The sequence below is a fragment of the Rhinatrema bivittatum genome, chromosome 2, assembly GCF_901001135.1.
Source record: "Rhinatrema bivittatum chromosome 2, aRhiBiv1.1, whole genome shotgun sequence".
Lineage (NCBI taxonomy): Eukaryota > Metazoa > Chordata > Amphibia > Gymnophiona > Rhinatrematidae > Rhinatrema > Rhinatrema bivittatum.
This window is the reverse complement of record NC_042616.1, coordinates 172,063,841-172,084,409: the sequence shown is the minus strand read 5'-3', so window position 1 is coordinate 172,084,409 and position 20,569 is coordinate 172,063,841. Positions and strand designations below refer to the sequence as shown.

General features: G+C 40.9%; 1 protein-coding gene across 1 annotated transcript in view; it reads right to left on the bottom strand.

Moving 5' to 3' along the window:
* The window catches only part of VPS50 (VPS50 subunit of EARP/GARPII complex), a 620,793-nt gene that overhangs the window by 15,364 nt on the left and 584,860 nt on the right, over nucleotides 1–20,569 (bottom strand). Inside the window, 2 exon segments of the mRNA XM_029588894.1 lie at nucleotides 976–1,165; nucleotides 7,815–7,936. Of these exon segments, the coding sequence (XP_029444754.1) occupies nucleotides 976–1,165; nucleotides 7,815–7,936 (312 nt within the window).

The following is a 20,569-nucleotide window of genomic DNA, read 5'->3' as shown; positions in this document are numbered from 1 at the left end:
TTTTTGTACTGGCAATTTGTACACTGCTGGGGCTGTGGAGCCACAACCATTTCTTTGCAGCTAGGCAGGGTGTTTTCTGCAGCATCTCTAGTCCTGGCTGGCTTAAGAAGACAAAGCTGAGTTCTGGAATCAAGTTAAATCTCCTTCAGGACACTGCCCAGCAGTGCCACTTAGCCAGTGGGCTGACCCCTGGAAGAAATCCTACTGACAAATGGCTTAGAGATAGATTTAAAAGCCTACACATGCCAAATCAGGGAGATATGCACGTTTTTTCGGGCCGGCGCACATATTTTAAGAAGCGTATCTCCCGGTACACGTACAAAAGAAAAGGTTCAAAAAAGGGGCGGAGTGTGGTCTGGGCAGGGCATGGGTGTTTCCCTACCTCGTAACTACTTCTGCTATAGATGGCATGTAATTTATAAAACAAATATAACTAGGCTAGTCAGTGGGGTTTTAAGGGTTAGGGTAGGTAGGGTAAAAGAGAGGTTAGTTAGCCTTATTCTATACCTGGGCAAAGTGGGAACGAAGTGGTTTAACTGGTAATTGCTTTGGCATGCGTGCTTATTAAAATCCCCCCACTTACGCAGTAGATATGCGCATCCATATAAAATGGTGCACACGTTTACGCGCGTCCAATCGGTTGTATAAGAAGCGCGCATATACGCACACATGTTATATAATTGGCTGCATCCATTGCTGTGAGCCGGGATATGTGCATTCATGTACGCCTGCGCGGCTGTTTTAAAGTTACTGTCATAATGTGCATTAAATATACATAGACAAATATAAGTGAACAAAAAATCACCACCATCACCTTTGAAAGTGTACTTTATGCTTTTGTTTTTGGTACTGCCAGGAGTGGGCCTATCACTAAAGAAAAATACAGTTCCAAGAATAACAAATTCAAGGTTAGTATAGGATGAAGAAGAGGGTAAGACAATATATAAACAGTAATAATTAAGTTTCAAAGCTTACTCTGTGCTCCTTGATCCATCGTTCCATGTCATTCTCTGTCAAGTAATAGGCTTTAATGTAGGTCTCCACAAATTCCTTATCAGGAATGGGTCTAATGTCTGTCAGCTTTTCCAGTTTCAATAAAAACTGCTGGAAATCTAACTGCATCAAAGCACGTCCCTCATTGCTGCACTTCTTCACATTAGCGTAACTAGGATGAGTCAAAAAGAGTTAACTCGCTGACATTTAGGCTGTCAAAAATCGGTTTAAGAAGACTCTTTAAGGAAGAAAAACAAATTATGTATTTATTTTAAACTGAAATATTTATTTTACACCACATATAATTCAATTTAACATAGATTCAATTCAGATTAGGATCTGTGTAAAGTGCAGATTTGTTGGAAGGGTCAATTAAAACTTATGATAATGTGAAATAACATTACACTTCAATGGATTTCTATTAAATATTGAATGATAAGAGCTGCATTTTCATTAGAGATTTACATGCATAAAATCTGGTTTTCTCCACATAAATGGGCTTTTGAAAAATGCCCTGGGGAGGCTAAGAGGAGGCATTCCAGGAGGCGATGTTGGGGCAGAGAAACCAATTTAACACATTCTCTCCATTTTCGAAAGTATGCCCATAAATTGACACCTACACTTTCCAGCTGCTAACAAACAGATGTAAACGTATAAGTGTATATTGCCTGGGTTCTCATACCCCTGCTGATTGCATGATTGTGCACATAAGTCCGCTTTGGAAATATTCTGGCTAAAATCTACAAACAGACTTGCCTGACACTGGCTGTTATAACATTTCTTTCCCTATGGGTAACAAGAAACAACAGATTCTGTAACTACACTTCAACTCTGATTCTAACCTTTATCAAGTTCTTTGCAGCTTCAAATCAGTTTAATTTTAAACAATTAATTACATTTAAAACAGTGATTCATCTTTGCCAAAAAGTCAGCTCTGAAAAAGTCTGCTAGGAGTGGATGGAATTACTAAGTGGCACTGACATACAGCCCAAGGGAAATAATCTGATAATATACCAGCATGACAAACTTATTTTTAAATACAAAGAGAGATTTGTAGCTGTATTGTATATGTTTTTCATACGTCTCCACAGAGCCCTTCATCAGATACACATCACAGGTCTGCTATAAATTATATAAGTTGGATACACTTTCAAAAGAGAGCAAGGGCTCTCTCATTTGGGAAATCATGTTGCAGAAAGGCTACTGGAGGAGCAGGGCAATGTTAACAAATTTGTAAATAGAAGAGAAATGGATTATAGTCCATTTTCTGATAGTAGAAGAGACAGAAAATGGACCATAATTCATCTTCCAGGAAAACAATATTCTCAAAAACGTGATCACGCAACTAGAAGTGTTTTATAAAAATTTACATAACTGCTATAGACCCTCAACAGGGAATTTTCAAAAATTGCAGATGGTTGTAAGAAAGCTATTATGCAGAATTTAAGAAGAACTGAGCCTTATACTCCCTTCACTCACTGATAACTAATGAAATAAGCATGTTAATTAACAGTGTATTTATTACAGTTCTAGGAAGATCACAAATTTGTTCTTTTTCATATCATTTGAGAAAATCAGCTTGTAATCACTGTTGCCTGTTAATCATTCAGTTATGTTTACAGTCACCAAAATATACAGATTAACCCAATTCTTAGATCAAATAAAGGCAAATATATTACCAGTGCTAGTTTCCTTTTCTATTTCTGCCACTGTTGGCTTTCTGATCAAGGCTACTGGCCAACACTGGCAGACAAGGAAGCAGTTTAATCATGGGCTACAAAGAGAAAACAATGGCAATTGGACAAAGAAAGGGGTAGACAATTTTCAAAGTCATTTATGTGGGGAAAACAGAGTTGCTTACCTGTAACAGATGTTCTCCGAGGACAGCAGGAAGTTAGTCCTCACACACGGGTGACATCATCAGATGGAGCCCCAATGCGGAAAACAAGTCAAAGTTTCTAGTATGCATATACCTTGTGTCCACGCAGAGTTCCTCTCTAATCTTGTAACATAAGTTTATAATTAAAACAAAAAATAGGAGAAAACTCTCTCCATGGGGTGGCAAGTGGGTTTCGTGAGGACTAACATCCTGCTATCCTTGGAGAACACCTGTTACAGGCAAGCAACTCTGCTTTCTCTGAGGACAAGGAAGATAGTAGTCGTCACACGGGGTGAATCTCTTGCTACAGGCTGCTCCCCAGCACAAAAGGAGACCAACAGTCACCCAACCATGTGCCAACAGGCACAACAAAAACAGTGCTTTTGGTAACAGAAGGGGGAGACAGCTTGAACCCAAACTACGGGCCCTAGGCAGGGAGAGTTGGGTTCTACACCTCAAACAGTTTCCGAAAGACGGACTGGCTGAACCTACAGTTGTGTCAGCCATCCCTATCCAGACAATAGTGAGATATGAATGTGTGGAAAGAACTTCACATCGCAGCCTTGCAGATCTTCTCCATGGGAAGTACTCACAAATAGGCTACTGACACTGCCATTACTCTTGACAGAATGAGCCTTGACATGACCCCCCCAAGATACAGTCCTACCTGGGCATAACAGAAGGAGATGCAATATGCTAGCCAATTGGATAGCATCTGTTTGGCAAAGGCAACGTCCAACCTATTCCGATCAAAAGAAATAAAAAGTTGGGTGGACTGTCTATGGGCTTCTGTCTGCTCCATATAGAAGGCTAAGGCTCGCTTGCAGTCCAAACTGTGCAGTGGTCGTTCACCTTGGTGCGAATGGGGCTTGGGAAAGAATGTTGGAGTGGACTGGTTAAGATGGAAGTCTGTTACCACCTTAGGCAGGAAAGCGAAGTTGCTTACCTGTAACAGGTGTTCTCCTAAGACAGCAAGATGTTAGTTCTCACATGTGGGTGACATCATCTGATAGAGCCTGACATGGAAAACCTTTGTCAAAGTTACTAAAAGCTTTGACCAGCATACTGAGCTTGCCCAGCAGGCCGTTATCCGCACGTCCACGTGAGATCCCTCTTCAGTCTTGTAACATAGATGAAAATACGAGCAAAAAAATAAAACAACAAATCGTAAGGAGAACCCAACTCCATGGGGAAGCAGGTGGGATTCCTGAGGACTAACATCCTGCTGTCCTAGGAGAACACCTGTTACAGATAAGCATAAGAACATGTCAAACTGGGTCAGACCAAGGGTCCATCAAGCCGAGCATCCTGTTTCCAACAGTGGCCAATCCAGGCCATAACAACCTGGCAAGTACCCAAAAACTAAGTCTATTACATGTTACCGTTGCCAGTAATAGCAGTGGTTATTATCTAAGTCAACTTAATTAATAGCAGGTAATAGCAGAACTTATCCAATCCTTTTTTAAACACAGCTATACTAACTGCACTAACCACATCTTCTGGCAACACATTCCAGAGTTTAATTGTGTGTTGAGTGAAAAAGAACTTTCTCTGATTAGTTTTAAATGTGCCACGTGCTAACTTCATGGAGTGCCCCCTAGTCTTTCTATTATCCAAAAGAGTAAAAAACTGATTCACATCTACCCGTTCTAGACCTCTCATGATTTTAAACACCTCTATCATATCCCCCCTCAGCCGCGTCTTCTCGAAGCTGAGAAGTCCTAACCTCTTTAGTCTTTCTTCATAGGGGAGCTGTTCCATTCCCTTTATCATTTTGGTCGCCCTTCTCTGTACCTTCTCCATCGCAATTATATCTTTTTTGAGATGCGGCGACCAGAATTGTACACAGTACTCAAGGTGCGGTCTCACCATGGAGCGATACAGAGGCATTATGACATTTTCCGTTTTATTCACCATTCCCTTTCTACTAATTCTCAACATTCTGTTTGCTTTTTTGACTGCAGCAGCACACTGAACCGATGATTTCAATGTGTTATACACTATGATGCCTAGATCTCTTTCTTGGGTAGTAGCACCTAATATGGAATCTAACATTGTGTAACTATAGCATGTGTTATTTTTCCCTATATGCATCACCTTGCACTTGTCCACATTAAATTTAATCTGCCATTTGGATGCCCAATTTTCCAGTCTCACAAGGTCTTCGTGCAATTTATCACAATCTGTTTGTGATTTAACTACTCTGAACAATTTTGTATCATCTGCAAATTTGATTACCTCACTTGTCGTATTTCTTTCCAGATCATTTATAAATATATTGAAAAGTAAGGGTCCCAATACAGATCCCTGAAGCACTCCACTGCCCACACCCTTCCACTGAGAAAATTGTCCATTTAATCCTACTCTCTGTTTCCTGACTTTTAGCCAGTTTGTAATCCACGAAAGGACATCGCCACCTATCCCATGACTTTTTATTTTTCCTAGAAGCCTCTCATGAGGAACTTTGTCAAATGCCTTCTGAAAATCCAAGTACACTACATCTACAGGTTCACCTTTATCCACATGTTTATTAACTCTTTCAAAAAAGTGAAACAGATTTGTGAGGCAAGACTTGCCTTGGGTAAAACCATGCTGATTTTGTTCCATTAAACCATGTCTTTCTATATGTTCTGTGATTTTGATGTTTAGAACACTTTCCACTATTTTTCCTGGCACTGAAGTCAGGCTACTGGTCTGTAGTTTCCCGGATCCCTTTTTAAATATAGGGGTTACATTAGCTATCCTCCAGTCTTCAGGTACAATGGATGGATTTTAATGACAGGTTACAAATTTTTACTAATAGGTCTGAAATTTCATTTTTTAGTTCCTTCAGAACTCTGGGGTGTATACCATCTGGTCCAGGTGATTTACTACTCTTAAGTTTGTCAATCAGGTCTCCACATCTTCTAGATTCACCGTGATTTGGTTCAGTCCATCTGAATCATTACCCATGAAAACCTTCTCCAGTATGGGTACCTCCCCAACATCCTTTTCAGTAAACATCGAAGAAAAGAAATCATTTAATCTTTCCACGATGGCCTTATCTTCTCTAAGTGCCCCTTTAACCCGATCATCTAACAGTCCAACTGACTCCCTCACGGGCTTTCTGCTTCGGATATATTTAAAAAAGTTTTTACTGTGAGTTTTTGCCTCTACAGCCAACTTCTTTTCAAATTCTCTCTTAGCTTGTCTTATCAATGTCTTACATTTAACTTGCCAATGTTTATGCATTATCCTATTTTCTTCTGTTGGATCCTTCTTCCAATTTTTGAATGAAGATCTTTTGGCTAAAATAGCTTCTTTCACCTCCCCTTTTAACCATGCCGGTAATCGTTTTGCCTTCTTTCCACCTTTCTTAATGTGTGGAATACATCTGGATTGTGCTTCTAGGATGGTATTTTTTAACAATGACCACGCCTCTTGCACACTTTTTACTTTTGTAGCTGCTCCTTTCAGTTTTTTCTATTTTTCTCATTTTATCAAAGTTTCTCTTTTGAAAGTTTAGCACGAGAGCCGTGGATTTGCTTACTGTATCCCTTCCAGTCATTAAATCAAATTTGATCATATTATGATCACTATTGCCAAGCGGCCCCACTACCATTACCTCTCTCACCAATTCCTGTTCTCCACTGAGAATTAGATCTAAAATTGCTCTCTCTCTCATTGGTTCCTGAACCAATTGCTCCAATAAAGCTATCATTTATTCCATCCAGGAACTTCATCTCTCTAGCATATCCCGATGATACATTTACCCAGTCAATATTGGGGTAATTGAAGTCTAACACAAGGTAAAGGAGTCGGTGGAAAACCACAATAATAATCTAATGACAATAATTTGTGGAAATCGAAATATTTATAATTAGTAGCCTAAGAAGGTGTCAGCAAGCCTGACGTTATATGTCTTTATGATAGACACTAACCGGTCTACTCAATCATTCACCTTCATCATTTTTTAATTCTGCAAAAATTATTTTTATAGAAGTTTTTTTCTTTTTAATTTAAAAATCCTCCATCCATGAATTTCAAGATGAAGTAGACTCTTATCAAGCAAAACATTCTTATCGCCCTACACAGGCCGGTGTTTCCCTAACTCAGCTTCATCAGGGGCATTTTCAAAGATTGTTTTAGCAAGAGTCAGTTATCATTCAAACAGGGACGAACGTCTCGACCATCTTGTCAACAGTGAAATAAACAGCTACGAGTTCCTGCTATATATATTATTTATTTATTCATTTTTATTTAATGTGTTTTGTATACCGTCATTCGGTTTCGCCATCAGAACGGTTTACAGAGACATGCAATAAATTTCAACATTATCATCACATAGCCTTATCATGTGGTGTAGGTTAATAGCATCTGCTAGATTCTTGCGCATCAAGTTATTACATACTGCAAGTTGTTACTACAAGTTGTTACATTACTGCAGAGTGTTATATACTGTATAGTGACACATACTGCAAGTTATATCCAACTGTAAAGATATTTCCTACACGCTGTTACATACTGTAAGTTTTTCTTATTGCCAAAGTATTTCCTATGCATTCATATTACTTAGCTGGGGGTGTATCTTTTTTTAAGAGCTATGCTTCAAAGTTGTCTGACCCATTCTTTTTACAAATTTGTTTACTGAAGTTACTAAATAATCCCATTTGTATTTTTTTAAGAAAACCAAAATATTTTCTAAAGAGTATTTAAGATCACGTAAAATATGTTTATTTGATTCTAGAGTGTGACAGGGAAACAGGTAATCCTAGTGATTTATGGGATCTTTAATCCATGTGCTGCTATGCAGAACCAATTTCATAATGTAGCAGGGCTCAATCACATACGTCGTTCTGAGAGTGAGGGCAATATTAAAAAAAAAAACCTGTTAGCATGGTGTTTGTCATATATTGTTTTAAAATGTAAAAATATAATAGAATAGATTTTATTAACAACTTACCCTTCTACAATTGTCCTATTAGCTAGTCGGATGCAGTGCTCCCAAAGAGTATTAGATACTGGCAAGGGTATACGAACTTGTTTGGAAACTTCAGTCAGTCTTTTGTTAAATTGTTCAAATTCCTCGAAAAACACAAATGACATGCATTCTCATGAATACCACAAATGTAATGTCGATCAAACTGTTCACTGTACATTACTGCTGTCTTAGCTACAATTCTCCTATTTAACTAGACTGCGGAAATATATTACAAGCAAATTTATAGGCTACAATATCACATGTAACCAAAAAGGTTACATTCCGTATACTCTTCTATCATGTGCTCTGATTACATATTTTTGAAACAATCAAACATAAGATTTTTCAAGCAGAAATCCTCTCTAAAAGCTGCTAGCAACACTGTTAATGTTGCATGAATCAAGCATTATGGCTCAAATAGGGGATATGAGTTAGTTATTTATCCCCCTTTATGCTTCACATTTTTATACAATTGAGAAGAGGGAGAAGAAATCAATAGTTGATGAACTGAGAGGTTGGCAATTGTGACAGCAGGCTGGAGACTGAAAATAGCAAGCAAGAAAAACTCATATGTGCAAAGTAAGCTGGGTCAATACTTATAAATTATAGTTTTTATTTTAATTTCAAGAGATAAAAATAGTTAAAGCAACCTGAACTCCGTGAACAGTGGTGAACACAATGACAAATAAAAGCACTATGCAAGAGCTACTATATTTGCTTGTCGAAGCATAAAATTAAAAATCTGTATCAGAAAACAAAACAAGTGACATCAAAAACTGCTTAACTCAAAACTTAGATTTGAAATAACATCAGTGAATTCTGAAACACAGAAACATTAATAGTCACTCTACATTCCTAAACAATGATTATTGTAAGCTCGAAAAGCAGGACAGAAGATGGATCACTCTATGCATGCCTTATATCTTTCACCCTTTACTCAAGCACCGCTTGCCACTGTCAGAGACTTGATGCTGGGTTAGATGGAAGGTTTTTGTTTGACTGCTGGAAGCTTTAGTAGGTGACAAGCTGGGTTACTGCCTGAAGCCCCATACTTTAGGGAAGACGTGGGCAAACTATGGCCCACAAGGTCAAACTAGCCCATCATCAATCTTTCTTCCAGCCCGCCTGTCTCTTCTAAAATGTATATTATGTGTGGCCCACGTGACTAATCTCATGCAGGCAGGAAGGTCAAAGGCTACGTCGGTGCTATAAAATGACGTGTTGGTGGGGTTCCCATCCCCCGCCAGCGAGAAGAAGATAGCACACAGTGGAGTGATGTGCTGGTGGGATTCCTGTTACCCGCCAGCAAGACGAGGCCCTGTACAGCGATGGGCCCGAAATTGATCTCCCGGCCAGCACACAGATAGCAGGAAAAAGATGACCTGAAGCCGGCAGGAAGGGTGAGTCACATGGTGGGTTGGACAGGGAAAGGGTATGAGTAAGGACAGGAAACAGGTTGAAGGTGGTGAGTGACAGGAAGAGGAGGGAAGAGAATGAATGGGGTGAGGGAGAGGGTGTGTGACTGAGAAGGCAGGGAAGGGAATGAGTTGGGGAGATCCAGTTACTAAAAGAGAAGACAGTGAGTGGGAAGAGAGAGAGTGACTAAAAGGGAAGAAAGTGAATGAGGGGGGAGTGACTGAGAGGGAAGGGAGTGAGAGAGAAAAAGGGGCGAGTGACAGAGGGAAGGGAGTTAGCGGGAAGGGGGTAACTGACTGCACGGGAAGGGAGTGAACATGAAGGAAGGGTAGGTGACTGGAGAGTGACTGAGTAGGAGAGGTGAGTGGGAAGGAAGGAAGGGTGAGTGACAGAGGGAAAGGAGTGAGGGAAGAAGAGTGAGTGACAGAGGGAAGGGAGTGAGGGGGAAGGATGGATGAGTGATAAGAGGGAAGGGGTAAGAATGAGGGAAAGGAAGGGGATTGCGAGAGTGAGTGACAGAGGGGAAGGAAAGGAGTGAATTGGAGGGAGGGATGAGTGACACAAAGGGGAGGGAATGAGGGGTGAATAACAGAGGGAAGGGAAGAGGGTAAGTGGGTGAGAGTGACAGAGGGGAGGGAAAGGGATTCAGTGGGAGGCTGAGTGTCTGACAGAGGGAAGAGGGTGAATGACTAAACGGTGGGGGAAGGGGAGGGAATAAGTGGAAGAGGGGAGTGAGAAGAGAGGGTAGAAGTGTTTGTTAGTGTATGTGTATATGAGAGAGAGAGAGGAGAAAGTGTGTGTGTTCTCCTACCTCCCCCTTCACTAATCCATTAGAATCTCAGGGTGAATGGAAATCAAAAGTTCATAGGCATGGAGAAGGGGGACATTTTTATTTATTTATTTATTTAAAGGCTTTTATATACCGAAGTTCATGTACTAGTACATACCGCGTCGGTTTACATAGAACCGACATTTTATCCTTATTTCTTTTACATAGAACCTTATTTGTTTTATATAGAATCCTTATTTGTTTAAATAGAACCGACATTTTATCCTTATTTGTTTTAATTATGGGATGTTTGATATGTCTGCTGTTTTGAAATATTTAATTGAGTTTTGGGAAATGTTTAAAGTGTGTATTTTGTCCCTATTAATTATTATATTTCTAGTAAGTATCAGTTTTGAAATATTTTTATTAGTATGGTTTACTTACTATCATGACTGATTTTATATGTCTTGATTTTGTTTATGAGGAATGGTGATACTGCTGTTTTTGCATAATTGCACTGCATATGAGTCTGGCTTGTAGCGGTTTCCAATTTAGGTTTTTCTCAGCACCTTTTTATTTATAGCCTTTTTATTGTGATTTGGTGCGGATCTGTCTATGCTCTGCATTTGTGACCGAGGTGAGGAAGTCTGCGAGTAGGGAAAATGCTTTGTACCTCTTGGGCTGAATGTTTTCCCAATGTTTGGTAGAGGCTGGGATCCATGATTGAAGGGACTCTCTTGGATGCTAAAAATGATGGTCCCTAAGCCTGCTGGATGCTAAAATGCCTGCAACAAGTGCTTAGGGTTTGATTGTTGTGTAGCGGAGCTCCAAGAGGGACCCTCCTCAGCCCTCATTGTGTTTTATAACTTGTAATGTGGCCCTAGCAGAAAAAAGGTTGCTCACCTCTGCTTTAGAGGTCCCAAATTGCCACAATAATTTTTTCTTTTTTTTTGGGGGGGGGGGGGGGGGGGAAGGTGGAGGAAATGAAATTTTTGCAAAGAAGTGATTAGTTTTACTTTTACAAAGTATATAACAAAAACTACAAAGGCAGAGTTAGAACAAATGTAATTCCAGATCTACCCACTACTTTTGATACAAAAACGCAGTGTCATACAAAGTTAATGCTTATATATGAACCTCTGAAGCAGAATTATTTTGGAACACAGCAGTTGTCTTGGGTCACTACAGCTGAATTAATTTAACCTGGACACATTGACTTCTGTCTGAAGATAGCTCCTGTGGATAAGCATTAAGGGGCAGATTTTAATATCTACGCCCAATTTTATAACATGCGCGCGCAGCCGCGCGCATGTTATAAAATCCAGGGTCGGCGCACGCTAGGTGTGCACACTTGTGCACCTTGCGCGCACCGAGCCCTAGGAGAGCCCCGATGGCTTTCCCTGTTCCCTCCCCCCCTAACCTTTGTTTTGCAAGTTGCGCCTGCCTCCGGGCGTAGGTTGCGCGCGCCGGCCGAGTGCCCATTTTATAATCTAGGGCCTGAAGATTCGTTCCAGTCACATCGCTAAGGCCTCCATTGCCGGCTGCTGGGGAAGAAGGATACTGGCACCCAAAACTATCTTTGAAGGCAGATGACTCTTCTCTTTTTGGGCCGGTTTAGCGGCCATCCGGTGCCCTAACTATTGCCCAGGACAAGGAAGGGATGGCGGGCAGGTAGTAGAAGGGTATCTCCCCCAGTCGGCGGTACTAGATCATGTTGAAGCAAACAATTAGGTCAGTGAGGAAGAGTGGGGCCCTGGAGCGAAGCAAGACATATCTTGTCGCTCATGTCACATCACATGACCTCCTTCTCTGATTTGTTTTAAATGAACTACTTGCTAATTTCATGGAGTGCTCCCTAGTCCTTGTATTATCCTATGAGTAAATAACCGATTCCCATTTACCCATTCAAGTCCTTTCATGATTTAATAGGCCTCTATCATATCCCCCCCTTCAACTGTCTCTTCGCCAAGCTGAACAGCCCTAACCTTTTTAGCCGTTTCTCAAAGGGGAGCTGTTCCATCTCCTTTATCATTTTATTCGCCCTACTCTGTACTTTCTCCAGTGCAACTATATCTTTTTTGAGATGCGGCCACCAGAACTGCACACAGTATTCAAGGTGCATTATGACATCCACCATTTTATTTGCCATTCCCTTCCTAATAATTCCTAACATTCTGTTTGCTTTTTGAATGCCACACCACACTGAGCCACCAGTTTAAATGTATTATCCACTATGACGCCTAGATCTCTTTCCTGGTGGTAACGCCTAATGTGGAAGCTAACATCGTGTAACCACAGCAAGGATTATTTTTCCCTATATGCATCACCTTGCACTTGTCCACATTAAATTTCATCTGCCATTTGGATGCCCAATCTTCCAGGCTCATAAGGTCCTCTCTACAATTTATCACAATCCGCTTGAGATTTAACTAATCTGTATAATTTTGTGTCATCCACAAATTTAAGCACCTCACTCGTCGTGCCTCTTTACAGATCATTTATAAATATATTAAAAAGCACCGGTCCTAGTACCGATCCCTGAGGCATTCCACTTTTTACCTTTTCCAGTGTGAAAAAAGACCATTTAATCCTACTCTCTGCTTCCTGTATTTTAACCAATTTGCAATCCACAAAAGTGTATCACCTCCTGTCCCATTACTTTTTAGTTTTCTTAGAAGCTCTCCTGAGGGACTGTTGAATGCCTTCTGAAAATCCAAATACACCACCATCTACTGGTTCACCTTTCTCCACATGTTTATTTACCCCTTCATAAAAATGTAGGAGATTTGTGAAGCACGACTTCCCTTAGGTAAATCCATGCTGGCTGCGCCCATTAAACCATGTCTATCTACATCTTCTGTGATTTCATTCTTTATAACAGTTTCCATGATTTTTCCCAGCACTGAAGTCAGGCCCACCAGTCTATAGTTTCTTGGATCTCTCCTGGAGCCCATTTTAAATATCGGGGTTACACTGGCCACCCTCCAATCTTCAGATACAATAGACGATTTTAATGATAGGCTACAAATTTTTACTAATAGGTCTGAAATTTCATTTTTTACATCTTTCAGAACCCGGTCAAGGTAATGCACTACTCTTCAGTTTGTTAATCTGGCATACTACATCTTCCAGGTTCATCATAATTTGGTTCAGTTCATCTGAATCATCATCCTTGAAAAACGTTTCTGGTATGGGTATATCACCAACATCCTCTTCAGTAAACACTGAAGCAAAGAATTTGTTTAGTCTTTTCGCAATGCCCTTATCTTCCCTAAGTGCTCCTTTAGCCCTTCAATCATCTAACAGTCTAACCGATTCCCTCGTAGGCCAATTTCTTTTCAAATTCTCTCTTAGCCTGTCCTATCAATATCTTATATTTAACTTGACAATGCTTATGTTTTATCCTATTTTCCTCTGATGGATCCTTCTTCCAATTTTTGAATGAAGATCTTTTGCCTAAAATAGCCTCTTTCACCTCACTTTTTAACCATGCTGGCAATCATTTGGCCTTCCTTCCACCTTTACTAATGCATGGAATACATCTGAATTGCGCTTCTAAGATGGTATTTTTAAACAATGTGCACGCCTGTTGCATACACTTTACCTTTGTACCTTTCTTTTTTTTTTTCTAACTATTTTCCTCATTTTGTCAAAGATTCCCTTTTGAAAGTTTAATGCTAGAGCCATGGATTTACTTACTGTTCCCCTTCCTGTCATTAATTCAAATTTGATCATATTATGATCACTATTGCCAAGTGGCCTCACCACTGTTACCTCTCTCATCAGATCCCAGTCTCCACTGAGAATTAGATCTAAAATTGCTCCCTATCTTGTTGGTTCCTGAACCAATTGCTCCATAAAACTTTCATTTATTCCATCCAGGAACTTTATCTCTCTAGCATGTCCTGATGTTACATTTCACCAGTCAATATTGGGGTAATTGAAATCTCCCATTATTATTGCACTGCCAATTTGGTTAGCTTTCCTAATTTCTCTCAGCATTTCACTGTCCATCTTATCATTTTTGGCCAGGTAGACGGTAGTATACCCCTATCGCTTTTCTTCCAACGCACATAAGATTACTCCCCATAAAGATTTGATTATGCATTTAGTCTCTTGCAGGATCTTTTTCTGTTGGACTTTATGCCATCCTGGTCATAAAGCCCACCCTGCCATCAAGTTGCTCCTCTCTATCACTGCAATATAATTTGTACCCTGGTATAGCACTTTCCCATTGATTATCCTCCTTTCAGCATGTCTCTGAGATGCCAATTAAGTCTATGTCATTTACTGTTATATGCACTATCATTAACCCCATATATCTGTATCCAAGTTCCATCTACCTGTTCATTGTAAGACATTAACTTGTCATTGTTTCTGTTTAGAATGTAAACCGAATTGATCAGTAACTCTGTTATTGGAAAGTCGGTATATAAAAGTGCTAAATAAAAAAAAAATAAAAATCTTACTTCTTAGATTTCTGGAACTGGCGTACAGACATTTCAAAGTGTGCTTTTACTTATAATTAACAACCGTTGTGACGGTCCCCACCAAATGACGGTATAGAAAATGTTAAATAAATAAATAAATAAACCTGCTTTTCAGTTGATAGGGATAATTTGGAATCCTTTAGCTCAGGTGATTCTTTACTTATAGGAACATGGACTAATTTTGCTTTTATTGGAATCTCTCTGTTGAGATGCCCTAACTCTCTTGTTTTATTAGTATCCTTCGAAGATACCTTCCTTCAAACCATGCACTACTGAGTGACTATTGGCTTCCACCTTGTTCTAGTTTAAAAGCTGCTCTATCTCCTTTTTAAAGGTTAGCGCCAGCAGCCTGGTTCCACTCTGGTTAAGGTGGAGCACATCCTTTCGGAAAAGACTCTCACTTTTCCAAAAGGTTCCCCAGTTCCTTACAAAACTGAATCCCTCTTCCTTGTACTATTGTCTCATCCATACATTGTGACTCGGGAGATCTCCTGCCTCTGGGGACCTGCACATGGAACAGGAAGCATTTCAGAGAATGCTACCCTGAAGGTTCTGGTTTTCAGCTTTCTTACCTAAGAGCCTAAATTTGGCTTCCAGAACCTTTCCCCCACATTTTCCTATGTTGTTGGTGTCCACATGTACCATGACAGCCGGCTCCTCCTCAGCATTGTCTAAAATCCTATCTAGGTGATGGCGTGAGGTCAGCCACATTCACACTAGGTAGGCATGTTATCAGGCGATCCTCACACCCACCAGCCACCCAACTATCTACATTCCTAATAGGCGATCCATCTTCCTCAAGATATGCCTCTTGACATCCAAGGGCCATAATAAGTGATATTCCTCCACATCTCTTTTCCTGTCCAGAGATGGCAGAGAAATGGACTGATTCAAGTGAAAATACAAGACCACTTTTGGCAAAAAAGAAGGAACAATATATGCAGCTGTATAGCCCCGGAGTCACTCGTAGAAATTGCTCCCGGCAAGACAAAGCCTGCGGTTCGATACTGGACACATAGAACAAATTGCCACAAGAAACACTGTTTTCAAGGTCAGTAACCTCAAGGAAAGGTGATGCATTGGTCAAAAAGTAGAGCCTGCTAAAAAATCCAAAACTAGATTAAGACTCCACTGGTAATCGCAAGAGAGGGTGAAGATGCTTCACTCCTTTCAAGAAGTGGGCCACATCTGGGTGAGCCATCAAGTGTCCACCATTTACCTTACCTCAGAAACAGGCAAGAGCCACCACCTGTACATTTAATGAATTAAGGGCCAACCCTTTACTCAATCCATCCTGCAAAAATTCCAAAATGAGCGAGATCTTAACTGAAAGAGGAAGAACCACTTGATCTTCACACCAAGCCTCAAACGCTCGCCAAACCTGCACATAGTCTAAGGAAGTAGAGAACTTTCCTGCTCGTAGCAACGTGGCAATCATTGCAGTAGAATATCTACGCTTCAGCAACCCAGCCCTCTCAAAGGCTATACCGGATTCAAAATCGAGTTGAATCTTCATGAAGAACAGGTCCTTGCTGTAGCAGATCTCTGTGTGCCAGAAACAGGAGGGGAGAGTCCACCAGGAGCCTTCACAAATCTGCATACTATGGCCTTCAAGCAGCACAAGTTAGAGGGAACACCAGGCTGAGATGCCCGAATATGACAAGCAGCACAGAGGGTAAGGCACTTAGGTTTCTTCACTATAGGCGCCATCAGTCTATCAGTACGCTCTAACAGACTTCTGAAAGTGTATGTCCAGCTGTATTCGTGCTGCAAAAAATAGGTGCCCAAAATTTAGGTTTCCAAAATTTAGGCACTCAACACTGTGCCTCGATGTGCGTCCAAAAACTGAGCTCTCATGAAGCCGCTCAAATTATGTGCATAGATAAGTACATGCATATGAATGACCAGATAGATGCCCTAACCAACTGCATGCCCAACCAGGCGTCCAACTAGGCGAACAAACTGGGCGCACAACTGGATGCACAGCTGGATGCATTAGTATGAACTGACGGAACTGAAGAGGGCAGCCTAACACGCAGGAAAAAACAGGCAAAATGCCAACACGGTATAGCACGTGGTGAACCAGAAAAGCCTGAGAATGGGGCCTAACCAAAACGCTTCTCAACCCGCGGAGCTGTCCACGTCTCCTAAGCTCCCCCGGAAGTGGGAACGAACATCGAATTGGCGCGCTGAGCACGGAGACTGGAGGAAGGAGGAATCCCTACAAAACTCCCCTCCTCAGTTTTGTTTTGTTTTTTTTACCCTTCCCGGCTGAGTACAGAGTCAATCTCCGGCTGTGGAGGTAGAAGGTATATACCTTCACCACCTTGCTCAGCTTCCTGCACCCGCTTGCCTTTCAGCTCTTTTTTTTTTTTTTTTTTTTTTTACAGCTAAGTCCATGCTGGCTGAATACCAGCCACCAGACCAAGGCACACATTGGAGGGAAGGATCAAAAGATATCACCTCAGGAATTCTTGCCTGAGGGAGGGACCATTAGGTATCACCACAGGAGAGCGGGGGGAATAATTTTCCTCCTTTTCTCCTTTTAAATTTTAAGCAATCCCCATTAGGAAGATGCACGTCCACCAACTGCCGGTGAATGAGAATACTGGCAGGCTGATGTCAGTGCAGGGCTACATATACCGTGAAGTTAGCTTTGCACCGTCTCCATCTACTGGTAGAGGTGCATAATCCACTGGATCCACCTGTCTGAATGTTAAGAAATCTGGATTAAAATAAAGTAAGGACCTTGTAGTGCGCACATCGGGAGAGCTGGAAAAGAATGCAGGGGGCTATTTAGATGTGTTGCCAGCAGTGTGAATTGTGCCCACCACCTCTTTTTTTTGGGTGAGAGCCAATGTGGAACAAAAGAGCACCGCTCCCCTCTCTATACCCCTGAACTGCCAGTGATGTCATCAGCCTGAGACTTCCATCTGCTTAAACTAAGGCCCTGTGATGCGCAGCCATTGGTATGCAGCCGAAGTCATGCACCAAAGGGTGCAACCCTAGGCTCTGATGGGAAGGAAAAGAAAGGGCAAAACAATAACATCTTCATCAAATTCTTTAACAACTCTCGGTCCAATGGACGAACATGTCTGACGCTTGATTCAGGCGCATAGTGAGGACTTGAGTTTGGAGAACCCTTCATCTGGGATCTTCTTAAGTCCAGGTGATAACCCACCTTCACCCCAACCACAAGATCAGTTATCTTCTGCACCTGTTTATTTGAATTTGGACATAATGGCACATACATCCACTATACATGTGGCTGAGACACCTGGAGTAGGGAACTTTGAAGGGACTAATAAACCTATCAAGTATAGATAAGTACAAGTAGATTGCTATCAGCCCTTCTTCCATCAGTGATTCCTCCTCCTGTGGTAGTTACAGGAGGGTTAGTTGAACCTGAAAATGTTTCTTTACTGGACGTTTGAAGGTTAGCTGCAAAGTTAGATCATAATTATTCCCAGTCTGTTTCCTAAATTTGCACTTTTCCTTAGAGATGAGATCTAAGATGGAGGAATTTGAGATTAAACTGCATGATTTGGAAGACTCTGTATCAATATTATCACCTCAGGTGGCAACTCTTCAGGCTATATCTGTATCCTATATAAGGATAGTTTATATATCCATAACTACTTAGAATTATTAGAGAATAATCAGTTAGAAAATTTGAGATTTTTGAATTTTCTTGAAACAAGGTTAACGTCAGCACTAGAAATGTTTAAGAAATATATTAATATGAATTTGCATATTTCTGAAGTACCTGTGTTACGAATGATTTACTATCTACCTAAGAAAAAAATAATGAATGAAAGAGAGGGTGGGTTAGATAGATTGGCTTTGGATAGTCTTGGGGTGTCTACTTTTTTAGAGTCTTCTATATATGATATATTGACTAGAGCTACTTTAATTTTGTCTTTCTGCTCTGAAAAAGATAAAGACTGTTTAGTTCTTGGACCCTTAGGCCAAGGTGAGGCTGACACAATCTGCAGGGATGAGCCCTGTACTTCCCCACCATTGGCAGGTGGACCCAGACGAAGCAGAGGCCCAACTGGAGTTTCGCCTTTACCAGCCCACATTCCCCTCAGGTTAAGCCTTTGGGTGCCAGGGCCAGTAGGTCTTAGGTGGGGGCCTCTGCTGATGGTGGTGAGATCCGTTGAGGTCACTTGGTCGGATTAGGCATAAGTGAGGCATATCTAAAGGCAGGCAGCATAGAGTATCTGGTTGTCAGACAGTGGTCAGTGGCAGGCAGTGTTCAAGAGTATCCTGGAGTCAGGCAGTGATCAGTACTGGGTATCCATCTAAAGGAAAAGGAGGGATGGATGGGCAGGACAAGAGAGTAAGGAGAGACCAGGTAGGCAACATAAGACTCAGAGAGGAATGCTGGACCTGAAGGATGAAGAAAATGAGCACTGAAACTGAAGACGAGAGATACTGTGACAACACGCATAACTAGCAAGTAGGAAAAGCTGTTGCTGAAGTGCTAGAGCAGTGACAGGAGAGGCCTTTTATAGGCTGATGAGGTGATGTCATCAGAGAGTGCCTCGAGCCTTTTCCCACCATGGGCCCTTTAAGTAAAGTGTCATTGGGCACACGGTCTAGTAGGAGCGGGGTCAGCTAAGGATGATGGCATCCCACCGAGTGGTTCGTCACCGGCGTCCTGCTGCGTAGAAGTGTGGTGGCCTGCTGTGTAGGTGCCGGGGAGAGTGTTCCGCATCAGAAGCTGGAGGGGCAGGCCCCGCTGGAGCTGTGAGTGCAGCTGTCCATGGGATTAGCCCATGGACCTCCAAACGTAACAAAGACTTGGTCTTCAAGAATATTCTATTGTTGGATTTCCTCTTTTCTGGTCAAAAGTTGGCAACGCAGGCCCGTAGAAAACAATTCCTTTCTTTACGGCAAAAAGTATTAGATAGAGGTGCAACTTTTTTCCTTAAATATCCCTGTAAATGTTTAGTGTCTTATCAAAGTAACCAATTTGTATTCTTTGATCCTGTCCACTTAGATCATTTACTTTTGGATAAGTCCAGGTAAATATAAATTAGGCTGATCTATGAGTAATCCAGTTGGGGGTATAGGTGAGTATTAAAGTTGATTTCCCACCCCCTTAGCCTCTCTGGTAAGTAATCTCTCCTATCAGTTGACTTGTTATGATATATCATTGTTTTCCTTTTCAATGCTTATATAAAATTCATTGGTATTATTCATATATTTTGAATTATTTCATTTGAAGTAAATGAATTCATGAATAAAGATTCAATTGTTAAAAAAAAAAAAAAAAGCTAGGACCTGTATGTCGTCCACACACATGGAACAACTATGTAAATGTAAACCGGAGTGATAATTAACTCTGTTATTTGAACTTCGGTATAGAAAAAGTTATAAATAAATAAATAAATAAATATCCTAGATCTTGGATCAATGTCACCAGCGACACCAGAAATAAACTGAATAGGACCGGAGATAATTCTGATCCCTGTAGCACACCACATGTCATTATTCTGGGTTCTGAATACTTTTGGTCCCAGCTGACTTGAAAGGAACATTCCATTAGAAAAGATTTGAACCATGCTAAAATCTTTCCAGCCAATCCCCATCTCCATAATCCATAATAGTAGCAAATCATGATCTACAATATCAAAAGCTGCACACTCATGTCAATTTTGGCCATGAGTTCATTCGTTCCATTATCCATATTTAATCTTTCTTCTTCCGTTAAGGCCACTAAGGCAGTCTCAGTACTGTACTCTTTGTGAAACTCTGATTGTCTCGGGTGTAGTGCATTAACCGTTATGAAGTCTTCCAAATGTGCAGCAATCACGTTCTCAATAATTTTAATCACAAAAGGTAGATTTGATACAGGATGTTTCATATCTAAGGGATTCTTTTTTTTTTTTTTTTATACAGACCATATCTGGGCTTTCTTAAGGGAGGGCAGCAATTTGGACACTTAATAAATTTATGTTGCCAAGAGGTGACAAAAACTTGGTCAATGCTAATTTCTTGGTTTTAATCAGTTTAGCAGTCATGGAATCCAAGGAAGATATACTATTATTTTTCAA